General features: G+C 54.6%; 2 protein-coding genes across 2 annotated transcripts; both read right to left on the bottom strand.

Moving 5' to 3' along the window:
• Positions 1-68: 68 nt before the first annotated feature.
• HOXA10 (homeobox A10) lies at positions 69-2473 on the bottom strand (the record flags this gene model as incomplete). Its single annotated transcript, XM_082661591.1, has 2 exons — positions 69-343; positions 1516-2473. The coding sequence occupies 2 exons, from the start codon at positions 2471-2473 to the stop codon at positions 69-71; spliced, it is 1233 nt and encodes a 410-aa protein (XP_082517717.1).
• Positions 2474-11021: 8548 nt separating this feature from the next.
• On the bottom strand, positions 11022-13420 carry HOXA11 (homeobox A11; the record flags this gene model as incomplete). The annotated part of the gene is made up of 2 exons (XM_082662127.1): positions 11022-11254; positions 12685-13420. The coding sequence occupies 2 exons, from the start codon at positions 13418-13420 to the stop codon at positions 11022-11024; spliced, it is 969 nt and encodes a 322-aa protein (XP_082518253.1).
• Between the last annotated feature and the right edge of the window lie 10806 nt (positions 13421-24226).

Genomic DNA, 24226 nt, shown 5'->3' with positions numbered 1-24226 from the left:
AGAGCCGAAGACAGAGGGGGCAGAACGGCCCTCTGGAAGCGAAAAGAACCGCATTGCCTGGAGCTTCATCAGGAAAAATTAAAGTTGGCTGTGAGCTCCCGGATCCGGTTTTCTCGGTTCATTTTCTTCAGTTTCATCCTGCGGTTCTGAAACCAGATTTTAACTTGTCTGTCCGTGAGGTGGACGCTGCGGCTGATCTCTAGGCGCCGCTCTCGAGTAAGGTACATGTTGAACAGAAACTCCTTTTCCAGCTCCAGCGTCTGGTGCTTGGTGTAGGGGCAGCGTTTCTTCCGGCCGCTCTTTGCAGTGAGCCAGTTGGCTGCGTTTTCGCCTTTGGAATTGCCTGGCATTTAAGAGAATAAAGAGGGGAAGGTTAAATCGAGGCCACGCGGGCTGCACACAGGGGTGAATTCGGATCGTGCCTACCGTAAGAGGGATGCCCTGAGTCACACGGAGAGAGTTATGCCCCCCTTTAGCTTGCCCAGGGAGAGCAGCTCCTCCAAAAGTCATGTGCAAAATCGAGTGGGCCTCCAATCTACACCTACTCTCCCAATTTACATTTGCCTCCGCTTTTTTTCCAAACACCTGTTTTAACACAAAACTGCCAGGTGCCTGCAGAAGGAACGGCCTGGGAGGGCAGGCTGTATATCTTGAACTTAACGCCTTTCTGTGCTTCTCGCCCCGAGGCAGACTAGCATTTCCTGCAGCCCCCAGGCTGCGGGCGCAGACTGGTTTCTTGGAAGGGGGGGGGCGGGCCACGTGGCTGTGTCTCACTCCAGTTCCCTGGTTGCCCAAGGCCTGATGAGAGGAAGAAGGACATAGATGGGACATGGGGAAGGCACGAAAAACTGATTGGGGGTCAAGGGCCCTGCCTCACGTCTCTCCAGGAGCCAGGGACGTGCAATCTGGGCGATTTCGAGTTCCAGGGGAAGCGAAATGGCCCCTTTCTGACTTTCAGAGCAGGGCCCAGGCATCCGGGCTGCATATGCCTTTTCTTCTCCCCGCAACGAGGATTCCCATCCCTCCGGCAACTTTGAGAAAAGCAAGGGGGATCGTAAACTCGAACTTCGCCGGTTAATGGGCTTATTTATTGGTGCTGGCGGCTGCTTATTTTGGACGCCTTACAAACATCCGCGCTATCTACGGGCGAGACACATTCCCTCCCTCCTCCTCCCCCCCGCGTGGGCAGCGCCTGGCAGGCTGGGCCCAGACCACCGCTTAGGGTGCTCCGGGGCTCGGCTCGGAGAAGGGCACGCACAAGAGGGGAGTTGCTTGCCGGTGTCCTCGCCCCCAGCCGGAGGACGTCTTGGTGTGGGGCGCTAAGCCTGACATGAATTTTTACTGCGTTCCCACGCCCAAATATTAAAAAGCAAGTTCACAAGGTCAGCCTGCCTGCAGTTCGGGCCAAGGCCGACCGGCTGCCGTGCGGACTCCTGGCTCTCTGCTCCTTCCCTTCTCTGGGTCTGCCTGTCTGCTTGCCCGCCTGACTGAGGCCCTTCAGCGCGCCCTGCTTACCCAGGGAGTCCTTCTCGGGCGAAGCTTTGCTGCTCTCGGAAGGGGCGGGGGAGAGCTCCTCCGCAGCCGAAGACGACGCGTGCGCCTCCTCGTCGCCCTGCGAGCCCCCGCCGCCGCCACCGCAGGCCAGCGTGGGGGGCGGCGGCGAATCGAGGGCTCGCTCCTTCCGGGCTGCATCCGCAGAACCGGAGGCGAGCGCGGGTGGCGGGTCGAAGCCGCGCCCCGGAGGCTGAGCAGGGAACGGGCCGGCGCCGAGCTGCTGCGCGCCGCCGCCGCTGCCGTAGCCCTTGGCGGTGCCATAGGCCTGAGAGAGGCGGAAGTAGCCAGGCACTGGTACCCCGCTGGAGGTGCCCAGGGCGCAGCCGTCAGGCGGCGGGCCCCGCGGGAAGGGGCCCATCTCGGCAGCGGCGGACGAGCCTTTGGGGCATTTGTCAGCCGAGTCGTAGAGGCAGTAGGAGCTCTCCTCTTTGATGTTCTGCGCGAAAGAGCACGAGGTGGCCTGCGGCGGGGGCTGGGGTGGTTGTGGCGGGGGCGGCGGCTGCTGCTGGGGCTGCGGCGGCGGCGGCCCTTCGGGTGGCTCCATCCGGCATGACCGGGGCGCTTCCAGCCACAGATCTATAGGCGCGGGCGCGTAGCCGTGAGCCCCGGGACCCAGGCCCCCGCTGCCACCACCGCCGCCCGGCGACGCCGCCTCATTGCGCTTGCCTCCCAGAGCCGGGAAGAGCCCGCAGCTCTGCAGCCCGTAGGGCAGGTCGGCGGCCGACGGCAGGTAGACCCCGCCGTGGGCATAGTAGCCGCCGCCGCCGCCCCCCGCGCCGCTGCCACCACCGCCAGCCTCGCTTCTGCCGGAGCTGATGAGCGAGTCGACCAAAAAAGAGTTCGCGGCGGGGCTCTCCGAGCATGACATTGTTGTGGGATAATTTGGCGAAGGAAGCAGATAGCCCTTTCTGGCTGACATTTCTTGTGCAAAACATGCTGAATACGATTAGCAATCCCCCCGCACCGCGGCGAGCGCCCGCAGCCAATCCTGAGCCAGAGTTTCCGCGCGACCACTCCCAGTTTGGTTTCGTAGGCGCGGGGCCGCTCTCCGAGGGCGCCCTCCGAGCCCGCGATTGATATAAATATGTAATCTGTATTGATGGGCCGCGAGACGCACACCCAATACCTCAGCCCAAAGGCCAGGAGGTGCGGGGGCAACCCCAACGTGGCTGGTGGGGGCCCTGGCCCCTGGGCTCGCTCCGCCCATGCCCAGACGCGCGCCCTCCTTTGGGGCCTGTTTGAAGGGCCCCTGGGCCCCGCGCAGTTAACAAGTGGGGTGTTTACGGTGCGCACCCCGGCCCGCCTTGGGTGCTCCCCATTTTAATTTCGGAATCAGCCACCAGACCTCGGTGCACTCTAGACACTAAGGGGGGCCGTCAGGGCCTCAAGCTCTTCCCATTCAGCCCTGGACCTGGAGCTGTCTCCCCAAGGTGGTGGACCTATTCCTAAGGTCACCAGGATCCTCAGAGTGTCCGAAATCCAGAGCAGACTGGAAGCCGGCAGTTGCTGCTTCTTTCTTGCATCCCTCACAGAACTCTCCCCAAAATGCAACGCCCTGGCCTCTCAACCCGGTACGCGCTCCGCTCCTCCTCCGCCCGTGGGTTGATCCAGTTAGGAAGTTTACCTATGGCGTGCTCACCTGGCTTGCCGTCTCTGCAGCTCCTGTCGGTGAACCTTCGCGGGCTGCCACGAGTGGGGGGTCGAGGCGACTGACCACTTTGATTGAGAGACTTCCCCACCCTTTTACTCCAAGGCCAGAGCGAGGTCCAGCCACCCCGCAGCCACATGGCCCTGGCAGCCTCCAAGCTCATACGCCTTTGGGGGAAGTGAAAGAAAACATTGATCTTCAGGGTTTTTGGCTTACCAGGAGGCGAAGACCTGGAGGGGGAAACTTGGAGGGGGGTGGCAAACGGACACCTTTGCCACACAATTCTCCTGGAACTCTCCCTTTAGCCTTGGCATTCGCACGCTGCCGGAGGCTACGACAAGAACGAATGTCACCACACTCCTGCCTCTCGGTCCCCTCCCCTCTTCCTCCCTCCCCTCCAAACCCACGGCTGGGGCATCCCTCACTCCCGCAGTGTGCGCATTTTAACGAGGCCCGCGGTGAGGAAATCCGTTCTCTGTGAGGCCTGGCTGGGCTCGTGGCCCAGTTATAGGCGCGTTCGGAGGCCAGGCCCTTTGCTCAACAGACACCGGGGCCTCCTTCTTCCCTGGCCGTAGGGACCGCGCTCTCAGTCAACTGGAAACGGCAGGCCCAGGGCGCTAGCCCCCAAGTGTGGGCCTCATACATGTCTCAGGAAATGCGACCTTTTCCGGCCGGATCCAGGGAGCCCAGGAGGCCGCTGCCTTGCCCCTGGCCTACGGGCTAGAGCTCTCCAGGATGCCCCAGGCCTGCCCACTCCGCCAGCTCCGGTCCCTGCAGAGGGCTTGGCTGGAGCTGCTGAACTCCGGGATCCCGCTGCGGGCGGCGGCGGGGAAAGACCCTTGCCTTCCGGGTGACTTGCCAGGCACTTGGCCTTGTTCCTCCCAATATGAACTCAGTCGGAGGAGGAAGCCGAGCCTGAGAGGACACAGAGAGCGCGTATGCGAGAGCTGGCGGCAGAGCCCTGGTGCTGGCTTCTGAGATGCAAGTAAGCAGTTGCGGTCTCTGCCGGCAGCGGCTGCTCGGCGCGCAGCACCCGGAGGCCGTGCCACCGCTTGCGCTGCGCTCCAGCCACTTACACCTCTGCGACCTGTGGTGACCAGCTCTGCGGACTGGACGTCTGGGGTGGAGAAGAGAGGGATAGAGAGAGAAAGACAGGAACAGAAGGAAAGAAGGACAGAGGGAGAGAAAAGAGAGGGAGAAAAGGGGAGAGAGAGCATGAGAGAGTCGGCTCTCTCCAATCCGACAGGGTCTTGAGGCTGTAGTAACGACGCAGCCGAATCCAGTGAGGGGTCTGTGGCGAGAGATCAGGATCTGTCCTTCACTCTCCATATCGCTCAAACGCCCAAGGCCAAGGCAACTTTTAATCGGGCTAGGCCCACGAGGTCAACGAACTTGAGTACCAAAAGCTTCAGACCAAGCAGCCCAGGATCCTTCCCCAGATGGGCTTGGCCCGTACCCACCTTGCAAGGAGAGTGAAACTGACTGGAACTCTGGTGCTCAGCAGTGCTACTGGGAAATGCCACAAAGCTGAGAACTGCCTGAGAAGGGGGTTTTGCCCCTCAGCACTGTCCATACCTCTCAGGAAATCTCTGCCCAGTGGGAAGTAGGTTCCAAGTACAAGAGAGGGTCCCTTGAGGAGAATGAGCTCCAGCAGGCCAGTGAGCCAGGAGTTGGTGCCTTTTCAGACAAAATGCAGAAAGCGACTTCCCAGCCCACAGGTTAGGAAAGACCAGTGGCCGCAGCAGAGAACGCTTGAGATGGTGAAGGCTAAAAAATTAAGTGAAAGACAACGCTCTAAAGGATCTAAACCTGTCTTTCTTAACCTTTTTGGAAGTTAAAGCCCCCTTTGGTAAATCTAAGGCCACGTTCTGACTCTTATCCTGTGAAAAATGCACATCTGTGCATTCCCACAATTTGACCCGTTATTTTCAGGGAGTTCACAGACCCCTCAAAGCCTTTTCCTTGGGGTCTCCAGAATGTTCCAGGACTCTCCGGGAAATCAGCAGCCCTGCCAGTTTGACTAGTAAGACAAGCTGGGTACCCGGCTGTAGGCAGCTCAGGCCCAGTCTAGTTAGAGCTCTGTAGGGTGGCCAAATGGGCTTCTAGGCTGAACGGGATCCCAGAGCATGCACGCTCCAACCAAGGTTACAAATAGTCTGGTAGCGCATCCGCTATGAGAAGGCCGCCTCAGCTGTGGAGTAGAGGAGGTGGAAGGCCCGCTGAGGGCTCACACACCATGGCATTGGCACTTGGGTCTTCATGGACCTTTGGGGAAAGCTGGATGTTTCTCTCCAGTGTCTTTTCCCCCCTTCTAATAAACCAAACGTGACGTTGAGTTTGTGCTATTTCTTGCTTGGAAAAAAAAAAAAGAATATGTAAGCCTGTGTGGGATCCCCTCTCTGGCCCAGACTGCCACTCCACCTCCACCGCTGAGCGGAGAGTGTGTGGAGAGCCCGCAGATGCGCCTGGGAAGCAGACTGGCCTGCCCGGCTGGCTGGTTCGAACAAGAAGATATCCACACAGCAGAAGCTCAAGTAAAACGCCTGCTGCCTTCTCAGTCTGTCTCAGAGCTCCCAGCATCCCCAACCGCCCCCAAGCCTCCACATTCCCCAGACTGTAACACCGAGGTGTTAGCTTCCTCAATAAAATATTCCATTTATCGATCATCTCAGCTTTCCGGGGGTTCCCCACCCCCAAGAGATTAAGAAAAACAATTCAGTTGCAGCATGGGTTGGCTTCTGGACACTCTCTCTCCCTCTTGACCATTTACCTTCTTTTTTTCTCTTTCACCCTCTTTCCCAGCTGCCGAATTTCTCTCTTGTTGGTCAGGATGCCTTTGACCTAAAACTCTCTGGTGTCTACTTGCTTCAACCAGGCCTGTGCAGCTGCCAGGGCCCACGTTTTATTTAGGAGTAAATATTGCTCATTTCTACCTGGTTAATTACATGTCCCTTCAGCTATGGAGCCGAAGTAAATGCCAGGCTGGTGAAATAAGCCCTTTGGCAAGGATTACCATGCAGTTCACCAGATAGCGGATTGCTTCTCCTGAGTAGGCCCTTGCAAACCACGAGAAACAATAAACTGTTATTACCAAAAAATATTCTTATAAAAAATACCAGGTACTGAGATTGAGATAGCCAGTAAACAATCTGTATCTGGAGGTCACTCTCGATGCTTTCTGGGCTCAGAATTATCTGATCAGCTGTGGAGTTGAGGTGCAGCCCCAGAGGGGAAAAATAAATGCTACTTCCACAAATCCAGCTTTAACAAAAATTCTGGACTTTTTTGATTCACGCATTTACCGCATATTTAAAATTTGGGGGGTGAGCAGTAAACTTCTTCTCCTGTTCATCTTTAAGAATGTCAGCCTTTTCAGGGATACAGTATTTGATGTGTCTGCTTAGAATCAATCAGGTGCAATGTGTCCCTAAATTTTTTTTCTATATCCAACCACTGAACTGGCCCTTCTCTCCTGATGGGGGGAGTGTTGGGGCCTTTTCATTCACCCCTCACATACACCCCTCAATTGCAATATCCTTAGTTTCATCCATCATAAACTGCCTCTGGCCTTGAAACTAGAGGCAGCTTTGGGATTTTAGGGAAGGCTCAGGCGGCAGAGAGCACCATGTGGGCGCCCACTCAGACCACGCTCAACAAAGACTAGTGACTGTGATCGGCAAAATTATACATGCACACACAGGCGGCACCTACTTTCTCTGAGACTCCCCCCCCCCCCGCCACTCACCCATGCTGAGTATATTTGTGAAAAGAAAATAACCATTTCGAGAAACGAATGAAAACATACTGGAATAAAAAATTTAAAACTAGGAAAAAAGGAAATTTGAAGCTGGCCTCTGAAATGTAAGTGATATGATTATCTTAAACTTCTTTTATGACAACTCTGATGGAGAAATTGTTTGATCAGAGTTTATCCTCAGTGCCAGCCTTTGAAAATGTATAGGTATTTACCAAGACATTTTTTTGCGCATTTGCAAAGTGTGCAAAGGATCTCATTTTTGCATCTAAGAAATTGCTGCGAAACTCCAGCCAGGTTTATAGCGGCACATTCCAAATAAGCAACATAGAATTCCCTGGCAGCCTCAAAAATATAATGCTACTTTTCTGAATTGGCCTTTTTCGGAACAAATGTTACCCCCAATCTGCTGGGCAAACCTAGAGATCACACATAGTAGGAAACCAGCTACCTCCCAGACTTCTGCCCCAGGGAATAAGCCTGCCCCAGTGGCTACGGTCGCTGACCACATCATTGTTTCGAGTAGAAACTTTCAGTTTTCCCCAGTCCCGCCATCTCCCCCCACCCTTTTTTTTTTTTTTTTTACCACCACAGTCCCGTATCCCAGCACAGCCGGGACCCTTTTGCTTGGATGCTTCCCACCCCAGGCTCATCCCATTCTGAATATTTCTACAAAATCTAAAGATCGCCTTAGGTGAAATGCTGGCGCATAGAGTTAAAATCGTCAGCTTTTCCACTGAGGCCTCCCCCCCTGCTTTCCAACCTTAGGGGGTGACGAGAGAAGGGGGGTCGAGTGGGCTGAGCGCCTATAGCGTCACCCCCCAGCTCACAAACCCAGCCACTTTCCCAGCCCTGCTCAGACACCGGCCCCACTCCCGCCCCAGCCAGATTGAAATTGCTAAACTTGTGGCCTCTTACCTTGACACATTTCCGAAATCACTGCCAAGGGAAAGCTGGCTTCTCCGCGCCGCGACGCCTGCGAGGCCTAGAGAAGACGCGTTGCTTTAAATTACAGCACCAACCGCTACTTGACGGTGAGGCCCCCTTTTTTTGACACGAAGGAGAGCGGGACAAGTGAAATAACGTAACGTGCCGCTCTTAGTATCAGAAGCGAACAAAGGCCAAGAAATGCGCTGGGGTTCCCGGCTCCCCGGCGGCTTTGACATTGATCGGAAGTGCGCCATCTCGTGGCGGCTGAGCGCCTAGGCCGGGCCCGAACTCCAGCCCGGAGCCGGGAAAGGAGAGCAGACTCAAGGCAGAGACAGAGCGAGAGTGTGCCCAGCCCGCTGCTAAAGAGATCTCATTTTTACATCTAAGAAATTGCTGCAAAATCCTAGCCGGGTTTATAGCGGCGCATTCCAAATATGCAAATTGGCCGGCCCCGGACGGGTTTACGACCACATTGTCACAGCCATCGGAGGATAGGCTTTTATAGGGCTCAGAAATCAAACCCGCGCCCGCTTGCCGCCCGCCCTCGAACAGTCCTCCTGGCTAGACTCTCTGTAGCAACTTGCGAGACTTGGTTAATCTTTAACCGTCCCAAAGGAAGTCTCCTTAAATCCTAGGCTTCCCTGCCCACTCCTTCCCTGCCCCCAGGAGAGTCCTTGTTCACCTCTGTGTGTCTATCAACCTAGGCATTCATCTCCGGGGTCCGTCCCATTCCTCTTTGAGTTTGATTTCCCCAGTCGCGTAAGTTAGACAAACACACAAACAAATAAACAGAGCGGGGCTATGGGGTCTGGGGCCTCTCTCCAAATTCCATCCTCTCTGCTGCTCTGATCCTGCCTGAGTGGCTAGGGAGAGAGTGGGGATGGGGGGGCGGTGGGAAACAAAAGGCTCTGGCCTTTCGCCCTGCTCCTCAAGGTTATGGGTGATGTCCAAATTTAAGGCAGAAGTTCAAAGGCAGGAAACAAAGAGGAAACCAGTATCTTTCTTTCCCCAAAGGGAAAAGGCAGCCTCAACCGGGAGCTGGGGAGAAAAGAAAGTGCTCTTAGAGACTCCTAAGACTCTGCTCTGTCTTTGTACCCAGACCAGTCTCCCTCTTGCTGCAGGGCTCCCCAGGGCACCCTAGAGTGTTTCCACTTCAGGCCTCCTAGTCTTGAGGTAAGTGAGTCCAGCCTGGGATCAGACCCACTGGCCACCTCAAGCCCCAGGGCTTTCTCCCAGGGCTGGGGTCAGTTTGAGAGGATGAAGCCCCGTATTCCAGGCCCTGAGATACCCCATTCCTGGGACCCCACTTCCCCATGTGAGGGAAGCCAAGGACCTGGCCATTCACCTTGGCTTCCTAACTTTGGCTTCTAATGGAATTAAATCCTAAGTCACCTCCCCACCCGCTCAGGGGCCTAGTAACTTGCCCCTTTCCTAAGGGGGAGTGGTGTTGGTGTTGGGGGGGGGCAGACATTTGGCAGTAAAAGGCAAGCGGGGAGAGAAATGTCACACCAGGACCCAATACTCAAGTTTCCACAGTCTTTATTTTCCTTGTGCCCTGTCACCTGTATACATGCTGCGACATACGCAGTGGGTGAGAATGGAGGACAGGCCAATACTCCTGTTACAAACAGAGCCACCAGACGCTTCTTAACACAGGGGGGCAGAGGAGATTTAATGGAAGGGTGCCTGCCTTTCTCAGCTGAGGTCCCCAGACCCTGGAGGGCCGAACAACCTCAGAGCATCTCCCTAACACTTTTCAAATATGCAAGAAATTAAAAAGACCATTCCCGACACACTTTCCATCCCCTCCAATACCCCAAAGGCAATCAACTAATGGCAAAAAATATATATATATTCTCAAACAAAATAGGTTATAGTTCCTTTATTTACAAGTCTTTTGAACACCATCCCTGTATGAAGCGTACATTCAAATATTTTTAGCAGTGAGTGAGTTTAACCATGGAACACTGTAAACAGATAGAGCCTTTAAATATTTTCTTCATCTTTTCTCCCCCTCTACATTGCATCTTTTAAAATTTGCTTTGGTTCTTCCAGGGAAATATATATATATAATATAATATTTATCTTTTAAAATAATTCCAAATCACTCTCGAGCTCTTGGAAGGTCGCTGGAAGCTTCCAAGCTCAGTTCTGGGGTGACGAAGGGCAGAGCGCGGCGTGGGAACTGGGTGCTTGGGGGGGCTCAAGCCCCTCATAGCTGGGGACCGCTGGCCAGGCCTGCTGCTCTGCTGCTCCGCCGCTCCGCTGAGCAAATCCAAGCTTGATTTAAGCGTGCTGTAGACTTTGCCAAGCTGCCGCACTCCACAGGCACTTCCTGCAGGGATCTGGGGGCCAGCGGCCTGGGTGCAGCCTCTCGGCTTTTTGATGTCTTCCACCTCAGGGAATGGTCTGCTCTGTCACTAGGCTTTAGGCCAGAGTGGCAGGCCAGGACGAACACCCTAATCATAGGAGAAACTAGGTGAGCTGCAGAAGTCGACTGCTGGAAGCTCAGGCCTGGGACAGTGTGGTGAGTGGCTAGGAGGGGGTGGAGAGCCCCTAATGCCACCTGGAATAGTAGATTATTTTTCCCTCAAGGATCAGCAGCCCTCTCCCACCTCACAGCGTCCTCTTAGTCCAGTCATCTTTCACATTGGCTTTGGAAAGGAGCCCCAATCCGGACGTCTAGGAATCCTCCCCCTTCCTTCTGCTCCTGTTCCCAAACTGAATTGGGTTTGGAGATCTTGACGCAGGGGTCCTGGAAGTGGACAGGCTCCATGTGGAGGGTCCCTGGTCGGGGTCATTCTCCAGGGGGTCTGGAGGGGGCCCAGTCCCTGATGGAGACCACACCCAACCCGAAGCTCTGCAGTCTCCAAGAGTGAACCACCAGGGGCCCCGAACCATTCATTCTCGCTGATGCACAACTCTCCGAATCCAATTATTGTTAGAAATCTTAACCACCGATGCCCAGGAGCGTCCCCGAGCGGCCTCCTTCCAGGCTGTCTCCGTGTAGCCTCCCCTCTCTTGCACATCGCATTTCTTCAAAAGTCACCGCGTGCCGTGACCTTGTCAAGGTCAAAATCTGCATATAATCTCATGTGTATGAAGCCCCCCACCCAGTTCCAGTTGGCTGGAGCCTTAGAGGAGCGGGTTGGCCGAGTAGTACTGTAAACGGTCTCTGTTAATTTTTTTTTCCTTCATTCTTCTGTTCTGAAACCAGATTTTGACTTGACGGTCAGTGAGGTTGAGCATTCGAGACAGCTGCAGGCGCTTCTCTTTGTTGATGTACACACTGAAGAAGAACTCCCGCTCCAGCTCCCGGATCTGGTACTTGGTGTAGGGGCAGCGCTTTTTTCGGGTTCGTTGGCCACCTGTGAAGGGAGAAAGAGGCAGGGAGAGAGCCAGGTGTGACGGCTGCAGTCCATCCCAGAGCCCCAAGTGGAGGAAAAGGGCTGGCCGCAGGGACTGGAGGCCCTGCCCAAGCCCCATCAAGGTCCCCCCAGGTCCCTGCCTCAGGTTCCTACTGCCGGCTGGGGAGAGGCTGCCGGCGGAGGCTCAGCTCCAGATAAAAGTCAGCTCCCTAGATAGGCCCCCAGGGAAGCTGCTTACTCTGCCCCAGAGCAGAAAGGAGGGCTCCTCACTGCAACAGGCGAGTTTGCGCCGCTGAAACCGCTTTCAAAGCAGCGAGCGGGGTTCGCCGGCTGTCTACAGCCTGGCCAGACTAAACAAACAGCCGCCCGCCCGCGGACATTTCACCTTCCAGCACCTGGGCGGCCAGTTCCCGAGGCAGTAAAGGCGGCCCCAGCCCCAGTCTTTCCCGGCTGCGGCGGGACTCGGCCCTCGTTAACATATGGGGCAGCTGCCGGGTCTTCGTCAGCCTGAGTCCTGGCCATCAGCTCCTGCCTCCCCGGCCAGCCTCCTGGCTTCTGCGAGGTGGGGAGGTGGCAGCGGAAGCCCCCTACCCTGGGCCTTTCCTGAACACCAAGGCCACACAGCCATCCTGGTCCCCCCGGCAGAGCAGGGGTGCTATTCCAATAGGGTGGAGGAACGAGGGGTTTCCCAGAGCTGCGGGCAGGCTCGACTTGCTCCCCTTTCAATAAAACTCCACCAGAAGTAAAGAAAAAAACCCGCTTTTGACAGATTGAATAACAACTATAACATGCAGTCGGACAGAAGGCGGCACGTAATTGCCACCGCGCCACAGGAAAATGGCTTCCTTTGGACAAAAAGGCCAACTTTGGGTTAGTTTGTTTCTTTTAATGTATTACTCGAGCTAAGCGGGCTATTTTATCTGTTAAACACGTTCCTAGTGCCATCGTTAAACAGCGATGTCTTTGAATCCCGGCCGGGACTGGAATCCCGGCGCAACACATGGCTTTTATAAAAATCTCCGGATTACCTCGCTATCAAAGGCTCCGGAGCCCTTGCAAGGGGAATTTACAGGCGCCCACCTCCGGCTCCCCAGCCCCGACCTGGTCCCGAGAGGGGTCGAGCTGCTGGGCTTGGGAGCCGAGAAGGGAAAAAAAGGGAAAAAGGCAGTTGTGTGGGGTTTTTTGTTTGTTTTGTTTTGTTTTGTTTTGTTTTTTTTGCAGGCATGCCTCGGCCGGTGGGTATTTCACGGCCAATTTCAGCACTCGCCACGTGATCCCGCCTTTTATAACAAAGTTTTGTTGGGGGAAACCTAAAGGCCCTTCATAAACCTTATATGCTTATAAAACAGCATATAAAAATTTAACAGCGGTGCTGCGCTAGATTTCCAACTCCCCTTTCATAAAGCGCAGGGCGCTGCCTTTATACGTACTGGAGCCGCCGGCCTTGTCCTCAGTGTGGCCGGAAGACGACTCGGGGCTGCTGCTGCTCTCGGGGAGCCGCCGCCGCTCCTTTTCCTCCGCCGCCGCCGCCGCCGCCTCCCGGCAGCCGCCGGCGCCGCTGTCCGAACTTGAAGTTGCCGGCGTGCCCGTGGCCGCTGCCGCCGCCGCCGCCGCCGCCGCCGCCGCCGCCGCCGCGGAGGTCGCCGCGGCTGCCGGGGGCCCCTTCTCGGCGCTCTTGTCCCCAGGGTAGTCGGAGGAGGCGAGGTTTTCCGGGGTGCCGTAGGCCGTCTCGAAAAACTGGTCGAAAGCCTGTGGCAGGACGCCGTTTCGGCCCACGGTGCTATAGAAATTGGACGAGACGGCGGGGGTGGGGTGGTGGTAGACGTTGGCCGAGCTCTTGGCCAGCACGTCGCCAGGCACGCCGGCCGCGCTGGGCGCCTGCAGGCAGTCTCTGTGCACGAGCTCCTCCGCGGAGTAGCAGTGGGCCAGATTGCCGCGGGGGTGCCATTTAGTGGCGGGCTCAATGGCGTATTCTCTGAAGGTCACTTCGCGCACGGGTTGGACCTGGGGCAGGTTGGAAGAGTAGGAGTATGTCATTGGGCGCGAAGACGGGGTCTGGGGCAGAAAAGAAGGGAGGCTGGAGAAATCTGGACCCGAGACGTAGTAAGTACAACTTGGCAAATACATGTTAGAGGAGCAGGGACCACGCTCATCAAAATCCATCATTGGGCTACCTTGGGCTTTCCGCAGTAGCCGAGCTTAACATGATTCTCCACTGCAGCTGCCTCTTTGAAGCGGATCCGTGAAGTAGAAATTTGGAGACGTAAGCTGACGTGGAAATCTATCCCCATCCTTAGCAGGGAGGTGCTGGTCATGTGACCCGATGTTGAAATTGACAAGCTGCTAGCTAGTCCGGACCTTCCCCCCCCCCTTTCCTTTCCTTTCTTCCACACCCCCCCCCCGCCCCCAGCTTCCTTTCTTTGTAGCCACCTCAGGGGAAGCAACAGATCGTCACTCGGTGTTCTCACCGAAAGCACGTAATCGCCGGTGTAACTCATGTTGGCTGGGGGGGCCTCCCGGCGCGCGGCGAGGCTGGGTGCTACCCCGTGCCAATTGCTTGTGCTCAGCTGCACGGTCCTGGCCCTCGAGTGCGCCGAGGGCGGTGAGAGAGCTCAACTCCTGCCACCCACCACTCCCCGGGTGAGGGAAGCCACAGGCTGGGGGTGGCCGGGTGGGAGCTCGTCGCTGCGTGGCCCGTGCGTGGTCTTGGAATCTATTCGCCTGGAGGCTCGCGTTCGCACCTCCTTCTTCGCTGTCCCCCTACCACAGGCTTGCTTTGGGAACCACCTCTGCCTCCGACTTTGGCCGGACCCCCTTCGGGACAGGGTTTGCAGCCGTGGATGTGCCTGCCTCGTGGCTCGCCCGATTTGCACGGTGACTTGATTACACGCTCGCATTCATGGTCACTTCCGAAGCGCTTTAGTGCCTTCCGTCCCTAAACCGCCAACAACCTGGGCGGCTTCCCCCGCGGTTTGTCAGGGATCCGCAGGTCCCGGAAAGCCCTTCGTCTCACCCGGGATCCACCTCCCTTTCATTCTCCCTGCCGGCCTCCTCACCCCACGCCCTGCCCTTGGAGAAACCCGCTCCTCCTCGCTGTCTGCCGGGGTTCGGAGTGACACCGCAGAGCCAGAGGCGTGGGAGCTGCGCCGCTGCGCACTGGTCCGCCCGCCCCCCTGCCTGGTCTTCTGGAGCTGAGGACTCGGGGAACCATGGAATTGAGGCGAGCCTTGGGCTGCTTTAGAGGCGCTGACATCCAAGGAGACTTCTCCTGGGTATGCTGCACCTTCCGGGAGCCCACAGCTGAGCTCCAGAGCTGTAGGGAGAGTGGGGGCAGTGAGCAGGGGGCGAGGGCCAGGGAGCCGTGGCTGAGAAAGGGGTAACACGCCACCTTTCCTCTGCAAAGCTTGAGAGCCAGGGATGTGCAGGGCAGAAACTCAGAAGGCTCGGCGCCTTTCCGGCTACTCATCCCACAGAAGGGACACAATGCCAAAGAAAAGAGACGTCTTTCTGAACCTCCCAGCACCTTGGGTGAAAAGAACGCTTTGAAAAGGTTAGGTTTGAGCTAAAGAGAGAGACAGAGGCCATAGCAGCTAGTATGAGTCTAGCTTTCTTGGGAAGAGGAAAGAAAAAAAAAATGAGATGGTGAAAAATGCTTGCCATCCTGCAGGACTGAATGAACAATGTTTGGGAGAAGCAGAAGAGAAGGGCATAGAGCAGCCAGGCAGGGCCAGGCACTGGGAGGGGTCCAGCTCTGAGGCCTCCCCACACCTATCTTCTTGGAAGGAACTGGATGTCGCTGAAGGAAAGTTGAAAAATGAAAAAGAATAACCTTTTCCCTTTCCCCATCCAGGAAATAGCCGAAGGTATTTATATATCTCGGGGAGATTTAGAGTATAACCTCTAAGATCTTTGGTATTTAAGTGTCAACATCGATTTATTTATTTATTGCTGAGCTAACTGTAACTGACACAATAACAAAATCTAATCGTGTATTGCACTGCAAAAGAAATATTCTCATTATGTATTTTCTCTAAATGATGGCTCACCATTGCATTTGAATACTCGCTGTAAATATCAATAATATCGAGTAATTACTCTGTAGTGGAGTACACTAATTTATTAGCATTTATGTTTATGTGGCTCCAACCCCCCCCCCTTTACAGGGTTGCGTATCACAAATCAAACTACTCCGACACATTGGTTTAATGAACGCTTTATTCAGGATTTGCTGCGAGAACTTCCATGCCCCTTGAATCCCTGAGAGCTGAACTTGAAATTATTTGTGCATCTCCAGCTTGACATATTGGGGCACTGTGGCTTGTGCAGAGGGCAGTATCGGTGTGAGTGAAAAGGTCTGGTGGGAAGGAAGGTCATTGGGAAGGGCAGCTTGAGACCTCCTAAAGCTGGGAATCACAGTTACAGGATTGCCCTGCAGCGAAAAAACTTCTATTTCCAGCGGCGACCAACAAGGCAAAATATTTATTTCTCCACAGCATCTTTCTTGAAGACTGAATATAAAAGGGAGGAGAGGTTTGCGAACAGCAGTATTTAAGTCATTCCCTGGCTGATTTTGGCTCTCTCAAACTCTCTCCCAGCAGCCCACCCAGTCCCCGCCACCCCGACCCTCGGACAAAAGGAATGCTTGAGGGGTTTCAGTGACTTTGCCATAACAAAGGCGCCACCATTGCGGGGCTTGCCCTGCCCCTGGGTGAAGGCAAACAAATTCTTGCACTTGTATTAGGGCTTTTAAGACTATAATTGAACCCGGGGGCGTCTAGGAGAACCAAAAACTGTTCTAGACAGACCTGGGGTTTTATAGCAGTGTTGGCAGTCAACTTCAGCTTGTGCCTGAGCAGACCGGCTGCAGTGGCCCTCCAGCGGGGGACGCCAGGCTACCTACCCTAGCTGCACGCAGCCCCTCTCCCCATTAGATCGGTTTTCCCCTTGGTGCCAGGGAGAGGGGGGGTCACCACAGAAAGGTTGGTATAGGGATATGTGCCGTTCCGTAGAACTAGTGCCTCCCGTGTTCTTGAGAGCCAAGCCAAGAGGGTGCTGGTCAGTCTGGATCCCATGGGTGTCTGCAGGAGACAAAGGCGAATTCCCGAGGAAAGGCTGGGGCAGGGCAAGGCGCTCTAGGAGCGGCTGGAAGGGCAATTCGGCTGAACCAAAGCGGGGTGCCGGGAGGGTCTTGCAGCCTGGAAGGGGGTGAGTGGGGGCGTTGCTGTGAAGATGGATGAGGATAAAGGCTCTTGATGCCAGAAGGGAAACCGCCTGGAGCGGCGAATGCTTTTAGTTCCCCGGCAGGGACAGGAGGGGGATGCTCTGATCCCCAGTGCTGCGCACTCTTCCCAGCTTTGCCTGCTTCTGCCCCCCTTGCCTGGAATATACTGGCGGTGTGAATGTTTTTTGGGGGGGCTATTCGGAGGTAGGTGCAGCTCTGAGGATCAGACCAAATCTTAGGGAGGCAGAGCTTCGGGTCCTTGGTTTTGACTTTGCTCTGAGCCTAATTGACTCTTCCGCTTTGCAGGAGGCCCAACAGCCAAGCTGAGCCCACCCGGCTCAAGAGAACACCCGACGGGGGGGGGGCTAAGGCTGCCCTGGAAGGCCAAGTGCGAGTTGCATTTTTTGAAGAGTCCAAGATGGGCATGGCTGTGACATTGGCCCTGGAGACTGGTTTTCCATGAGTTGTTCTTTCTCAGGAGCTCCACGGTGTGAGGCCATCTCCAGAAACGTCTTCAGCGTGTATTTCCTTTTATCGTCAACCCGGAGCCCCATGGCAGCTAATGCAAGAGGCCAAAAATGTTTTGGAGGAAGAAAAACAAAGGCAGGAAGTGGCGGCGGCTTGACGGTGCGTGTGTGTCTGCGGAGAAGGGAGGGAGCCATTTCAATCTCTTCTTGTTTTTCCAAACTTCAGGGTCCAGGCAGCCCTCGCAGGGCCGACCCGTTGCTCCCCGCGCAGCATTTGGAGATGGCCACCCGGAGAGGAGAAGGCTGGCGCCGGAGCCAGCCTTGTCAGGCGGAAACGGCTAACGAGGCGATTTGCTCAGCAAAGCAGACCAAGCCTTTCCAAACTTCATTTGATTTGGCCCTAAAAGTGGGGGGTTGGGGGATTCGGAAACACCTCCCGGACCCTCCTTGGCGGGCGGGCTGAGTGCTCCGTGGCGGGGATTCGGGAGCCCTGCACTCCACGCGCCTTCCCAGGCGGGATATGGGAATAAAGTCTGTCCAGATGCCTCTGCCCAGCACTGCCGCCTCCCCTTCTTCTTGCAGCCGAGGGGTCTGGGCAGCAGCCGGAGGGTGCCTGCTGGCAGTGCCCAGGCTGGGTAGCCTTGGCACGGTTAGTGTGCACCGGTGTTGTCGTGCTGGGGGCGTTTCCAGCAGTCTCATTCAAGGGATGTGAGCAGAAAGGACCATCACTTGATAGGCAGCCTAACACCCGCTCACTCTGAGGGAGGATAGAGCTGGGGGGCAGGGAGTGCCTCCACGCTCCGGGGTTTCCAACCCCAACTGGCCATGCTGCTAGGCTGCCCTCTTCTCTCTTTGGGGCCGGCTTGGCCTCTGGCAGCGGCTCATTGTCCCGTAATCTGAGAACCTGAAGTCCCCGTGCCACTTGCAGCCCTGTGACTGCTCAGTGCATAACCCTTAGTGTGAATGCCAACATCACGCTGTCCGCTCACTCTGTTTCCTCCTTAGCCATCAGTCTCCATCTCCCTGCGGTTCCTGCTTGCCGGTCTCCTGCCTCTTTCCAGCTGAGTCTCCCCTTCTGCGGCCTCCCGCCTCTTCCGATACCTCCCCTAAGCTGAGCAAGAGCTGAGGTGCCACTGGAGGGCACTCAGTTCGGAAAGCACAGAGAAAGGAGGCTGGTTAAGTTCCTGACTCTCCCCCAATTCAGGCCTCCACCAGGGGTCTGAACTGGACCTCTCACTTCCTTCTTCTGAATACTCCATTCCAGGTTCTGTTTCTCTCCCTCCCTCTCTGATCAACACTCCCTCCTTCTCTTCTTAGGACTCAGCTCCTGCTTTTGTGGGCCTGGCAACCTTGGATGGCAGCCGGCCTGGGAGGGGTAAGGCCCACCTGACAAACCAAAATTCACTCCCAAAGGTCAACAGTTGTTTATCTGTGGATCACATAAGGCACCGAATTTTTTGCTTTTTCTTGCTGGTCTGAGCCCCTACCTTCCTCTGTCCCTAAATGCCACACCTGTTTCTAGAAAGCTATACAAAAGACCATTTTAACCCCTGTGATCATACTGCACACAGGTGCAAGAGCCAGCTGGAGGACCCAGGGTGGAAATGGCTATCAAGCCCTTCACGGGGCTGGAGGCCAGGCCACCATCTGGGGGCTTTCTCTTTCCAAGTGGGAGATATCCTGGAGGTACATCTGTCCTCCATGGTAAGCCTGGGAGATGGGTTGTCTGGGAAGCTCAGGAGATCTCCTAGAATTTGTTCTTAGGAAATGGTCTATTGGCAGATCATGGCCAACTAATCCCATTTCCAGGCACCGTCTAGAGGAGGCACTGAGGCTTCAGTGAAATATCAGGAGACCCCCTTCTATCACTACTAGGTGGAGGCAGGGGTTAATTTATCTCCTTGGCTTGGACAGGTGGCACCTGTCCCACCCACAAGCTCCTCCTCCCTTCCCTAAAGCAGGGGAACAGGTAATGCCTTGAACTTGACCTTATGGTTGGTTCTCATCAGACTCACAGGTTCAATCTCCAAGGTCCCTAAAGATCTGAAGAAGTCCACATCCTTCCACTGGCCACTGAGGGCTGGGGCATAGGGTTTAGCAGAGGGTCTCAGACACCCAAGCAATCTGGTTATTATTTAGTTTCGTGTGTCCCAAAGTGATGGGAGAAAGAGGGTTACTTCCTTTGAGAAGAACTATTTTTATTTTTATTGTTGTGGACTCATTAAAGATTTTTTTCCCCTACTGAGTGGGAACAGATGGGGGTGGGGGTTGAAGGGCAAAGCCCTGGTTCCCAGTGTCTGCCTTCCATCCTCCCCGCAACTTCGGCCCAAACGGGGCTTGGCTTGCCCCAGCCAAGTGTATCCGTAAGAAACAGGACAAAAGACGGCAGCCCAACCAGAAGGCCATTTCTGGTCCTCGGGGTCTTGGTCCGCACGGCTGTGGCTAACAGGAAGCTCCCATACCCCAAGCTTCAGCTGCCACCTAGGGCAGTTCCCCAGGCTCCTCCGAGTTCTACTCGGCCTCGATCCATGGCTCACACTCCAGGCTGGAGAAGAGCGAGCCCCTGCCTAGTCAAACCCTGCCCTTAGGAGTCTCCCCTATGTGCCCTGATAGGCAGTTCTGTGATGGTACCTGTCCACCGACAATCTTTCTACCTACTGTCCCCTCAAGACTCCACCCATGCAGCCCTAGGGATAAAGCTCAGCTTTCCTGCATTCTGTTAAAAAAAAAAAAAGATGAACTCATTTGCAGGGTCTCTTTGATTCACCTGGAGCAATAAGCTCGGCGGCAGACCAGGTTTAAGCGATTGACCACTAGGCCGGATGCGGTGACCTGCTGCAAGCAGGCTATGGGCAGAGGTAAGGGGCCCCGACCCCTCCACAGCACAGTGAGGGGGTTCTTGGGGTCTGGGAGTCAGGGATTTTTACCTTTGGCAGAATGCACCTCACTTCTTGGCCCATATTTTAGGCAGGAGAAGAGCATCAAAGTTCTCACCAAAGGCCTGCCATGCACTGAGGGAGCGGACCTGGACTCAGGGGCCTCAACAGAAGGTCCCAGCAGGTTCCTTGCTTCCCTATTCTATTCCATGTCCAGCTGGCCCGGCTGCCCCCGCCAGGTCCCTTGTTTCTACCGGAGCTCACGACTCGGATCCAGCCGCGCGTCCGCTCTCCTGAGCTTGAAGGCGTTGCCTCTCACGCCGGCTAAGCTTCCGTGGGCTCAGCTCTTCCAGGACTCGACGAGGACATAGCCTGGGCCACCCCTGGCTGCGGGAGCTCCTCTTCAATACGGCTGGGGGCGAAGGAGTTGGTAACCAAGAAAGAACTGCCTCCAGTCCACGATCCCAGGGTATCAGAACCAGCTTGCAGCTGGCCAGTTGTGTGTCCTGCGCCTTCCCGCGGCGACCGGTCCTGGCCATGGAGACAGCCATGGCGCGGAGGACTTGACCTTTACGGCACGAGAGGAGGGCGCTCTCTGAGATGCCGGGAGGGGGGTTCTGCTCTTTCCAACCTCTCCCACCCAATAGCAGCCGGGACAACGCATGCCGCTCACCCCCATTCCCCCCTCCATTTTGTGCAGTGTCCACAGACCCGCAGCCGGAACAAAGCTCCCAGCAGTGGTGTCACCGTCGCCTTTGCGAGCTCTTGTCCCTAACTCCCCTGGGCCAAAAGCCTCAGAGCTTAAGCCCAGCGATCTAAGTTCCCCCCGCCCCCCACCGCGCCCTCTTTTTTTACTTAACCCTCAGCCAGGGCCAGGGTACTACTCTGGGTGCCGGGCCCCCGTCTGTGCCAACTTCCCGTGCGCCGGGTCCTGGCCTCGGGCTGCGGGCGGCGCCGGGCCTACAGCCGAGCCTAGCGTGGCCGAGGCGCGGGATGAAGCGAGGCCGAATCTGCTTTCCGGCCCGGGCGGAGACCCGGGACTGCGCGGGGCGCCCGGATGCGGCCGCACGGGTCCGCAACGTGGCCGTGCGTGCCCCGTTCGCTCTCCGCTCCCTCGGATCTCACCCCACCCGTCAGGCCGGGGCTCAGAAAGCGGAAGTATTTGGTAGAGAAAAACACGGTTTCTTTTCAGCCCGTTTCAGAACCCCTTTTAGAGAAAATGCTCCTGTCAAGTTTTATTTCCCGTTGCAAACCACCTTCCACGCTGCCAAGAATTAAGACCGGGAGAGATTAAATACCCGATTATTCTCATGGGGAGGGAGGGGCGGGTCGGAGAAGGGGCACCCGCACAAAACATTCGTTTGACTCGGCTTGTCCTCATCAAATAACGCCTAGAGAGACCCGCGAAGGCCCGCGCGGGCGGCGGTGACGTCAGCCTGCAGCGGCGGGGCGAGACGCGGCGCGGTGGCCGGCCCTCCGGAGTCCGCCCGGCGCGGGCCTAGGGCGTCGGGGCCTTGACCTCTGCCTGATGTCCTGCTGCACGCCCTCTCCGGCCCACAAGCCGTCCGAGCGAGGCCGGCTCTCTAAGGCTTTGAGCCTCCATTTTGAGGAGAGAGTTCATACCGACGCGCGGAGGATTTCGAGCCTCCTCGGCCCCCGAGGGGCGCGGCATCGGGTGGCTCCCCAGGTCCGCGGCGGTGCTTCTCCCGCGCGTCCCCGTCCCTGCACCTGGGGGAGGCCCCGCGCCGCTGCGCGACCGCCCGCAAAGGTTCGCACATCTCCGAGGCCCCGTTGTGAAGATTGCTGCCGGGTGGATCCAGCTCTTCGGCGGCGCGACGGAGCCAGGCAGAAATGAAATCAACTGTGGCGAGGCCTTGGCTGCTTCCACGGAGGACTTTTCTGTGCCAGCGTCTTTTTCCTTCCCTTGAAAATCAAATTAAAAATAGCAAACACCTTTCAGGCATTCGTCGGCGCTAGGCAGATGCGCTAGGATTGAAGCAGCCGATCAGAAAGTGGGTATTTTCATAAAGAATGAAGCCGGCTGTTATTGACCCGGCGGCCTGGCGGGTGAAAACTTAATTATTGTGTGCGTGTCCTAAAACTGAGGCATAAATCTCCCCAGGCCTCTTGGATAACGTTACATCTTTGCTTATGAAAAATGGGATGTGAGCAACTCGCTGCACATTTCTCTGATTCTCCAGGTCTTGGGCTGCTGACACGCATTCGGTCAACTTTAAAGGAATGAGCATAAATCAGCAAGCCCCTAGCGTCTCCTCCATAGAGGTTCGCAAATCCGGAAGGGCGCCTCTGAACCCCCTGGGTCTGGAGCTTAGCAGTCCCGGGCAGGCTCCGTCTCCCCTCCGAAAGAAACTCGGGAATTCGCAGAGAGGAAACGAGTAGCCGCATCTTCACCAAACCCTCCAAACACACTCAGCAGAGTGTAATCCGCACACGTATTATCATTCGGTGAAATGTGTCATTAGCTACCCGCACACACATGTATCATCCTCAGCTGAATTTCGCTGCCTCGTGAATTTTAAGAAAATATCTCAATTAGGTTGAATTTTTAAAAAGAATAATTTTCTCCCTCTTTCTTTAAAAAGTTGTTTTCTGTTTTCAAAAGAAAAAAACAACAACAACTTAAATGGATGGCTTAAACTCTGTATCAGGCATAAATAGTTGTGAAATGCAAAGTGGCGTTTTACAATCATCCACTTAAAATACCTCAATAAATTTGACAGTATTAAGAGCAGATGGAAAAAGTAGATTTTTTAAAGTACCATATTTACAATTTTTTAAAAATGGTCACATGACAGGCCATTACAGGATTAAAAATCATTGCTAATTTAATAGACGGAGACGGTGTCTAGTTGTTTCCATATTACAATTTCTTATTCTGAAAGTGTGTCCCTTTGAGGAAAAAAAATACTTGAATCAGCTATTCACCAACACTATCCCAGTATTTGGTGTTATTATTCCTACATAGTGGCTGGCATCCTCCTGGATGTCTTTTTTCTAAAGGTTCAGATTAATTGCTATTTGGGTATTGGGGAGTCATCATAATCCATGCTTACTTCAGGTTATCTGGTAGATCCAGGGGAATTTTAAGTAAGAGGTAAGATCCACATTATCAACATCTGTTTCAGAACAGGCAGAAGAAAGCTCTGAAATATCTTCTGTCATTAGTTTCAAAAGCTGAAGGGAGGAAAAAAAAAAAGAAAACTACTACTTTACCCAGAGTTCCTGCAGTGGCGATGGCTTGTGAAAGGGGTGGTATTCCGGCTGTAGAGCTGCTGTTGGCCTCCTTCCTAGGCCTGAAGCTCAGAATATTTCTTACATCTAAAGAAAAATATCCCCCAGTCAACAGAAGAGTCCCCTTCGGAGCTGTTCGTAAACACACAGTTTGATCCAGCTTTGAGGGGATTTTCCACCACTTTAAACACTTTGGGAGAAAGCTGTTATTTGGGCTTGATGGCAGCTCACTTAGAAACGGAGTGCTGTGGAACAAGCTGTGGGGACGCTGATCTGAAGCATCATTTTCATTTGCTCCCACAAGTGGAGTGAAAATCCTCGGGGCAGCAAAATTTGATTGCACTTCACAAGACCACTCCATGCGTATATTTCAAGACCAAGCTTTAGAGATTCTTTCTGTAATTCTCCACCAATAAAGGAGGTTTAAGTCTTCAGGTTGGAGAGGTTTCCGTCAGCCAGGTTTGTAACCAACCAATATTATCTTCCATAAAATGATGAATACGTTTACTCAGTTCACAAATACTTTCCTCTAACATAAAGATAAAATTAACCTCATCTTGAAATTCTGCACCCTAAGGATCCTGGTTCCACCAACGTTTCAATACATATTTGCGTAGCATGTTTCTGACAAAACACATCACCTTATGTTTATATTAAACATATAAACATACATATGTGTTAGTTACGACTCTAAACACATCTGATGTATTGTTTGGGGTCAATAAGTAGTAGAGATGATTATTACCAGTATAGTTTTGATGGTGGTTGTTAATATTAAATGTATATATTTCTTCCATAAATCAAATGGCAGCTTAGAAAACATCAGTATAAGACTGCACACCACCCAGGCGCAGCACTCAACCCTGAGCTATCCAGGATAACTCTCCTTCTGCATCCGTATTATGGTCATTTTGTAGATATGAGATCTTTAAGCTCTCCATACTGACCTCTTAAGAGGTGAGTTTCTTTGAATTTCTGAAATGTAACTCTAGAGCTCTAGAGTTAGAAAGGCATCTGAAACTTTTTATTTACCGTATAGATTCCCCTATAGCTCTAATTAGGATGGTAGACCACCTTGGAGGGTGAGGGCCAAGAAAGAATGGTTATTTAACAACACCTCTTAGACTGTAACAAAAATGTACAGCTTAAAAGCAGA

The sequence above is a fragment of the Grampus griseus genome (assembly GCF_964374135.1).
Source record: "Grampus griseus genome assembly, chromosome: 9".
NCBI classification, from domain to species: Eukaryota; Metazoa; Chordata; class Mammalia; order Artiodactyla; family Delphinidae; genus Grampus; species Grampus griseus.
The sequence above is the reverse complement of the archived record's forward strand: the minus strand, read 5'-3'. Positions and strand labels throughout refer to the sequence as shown.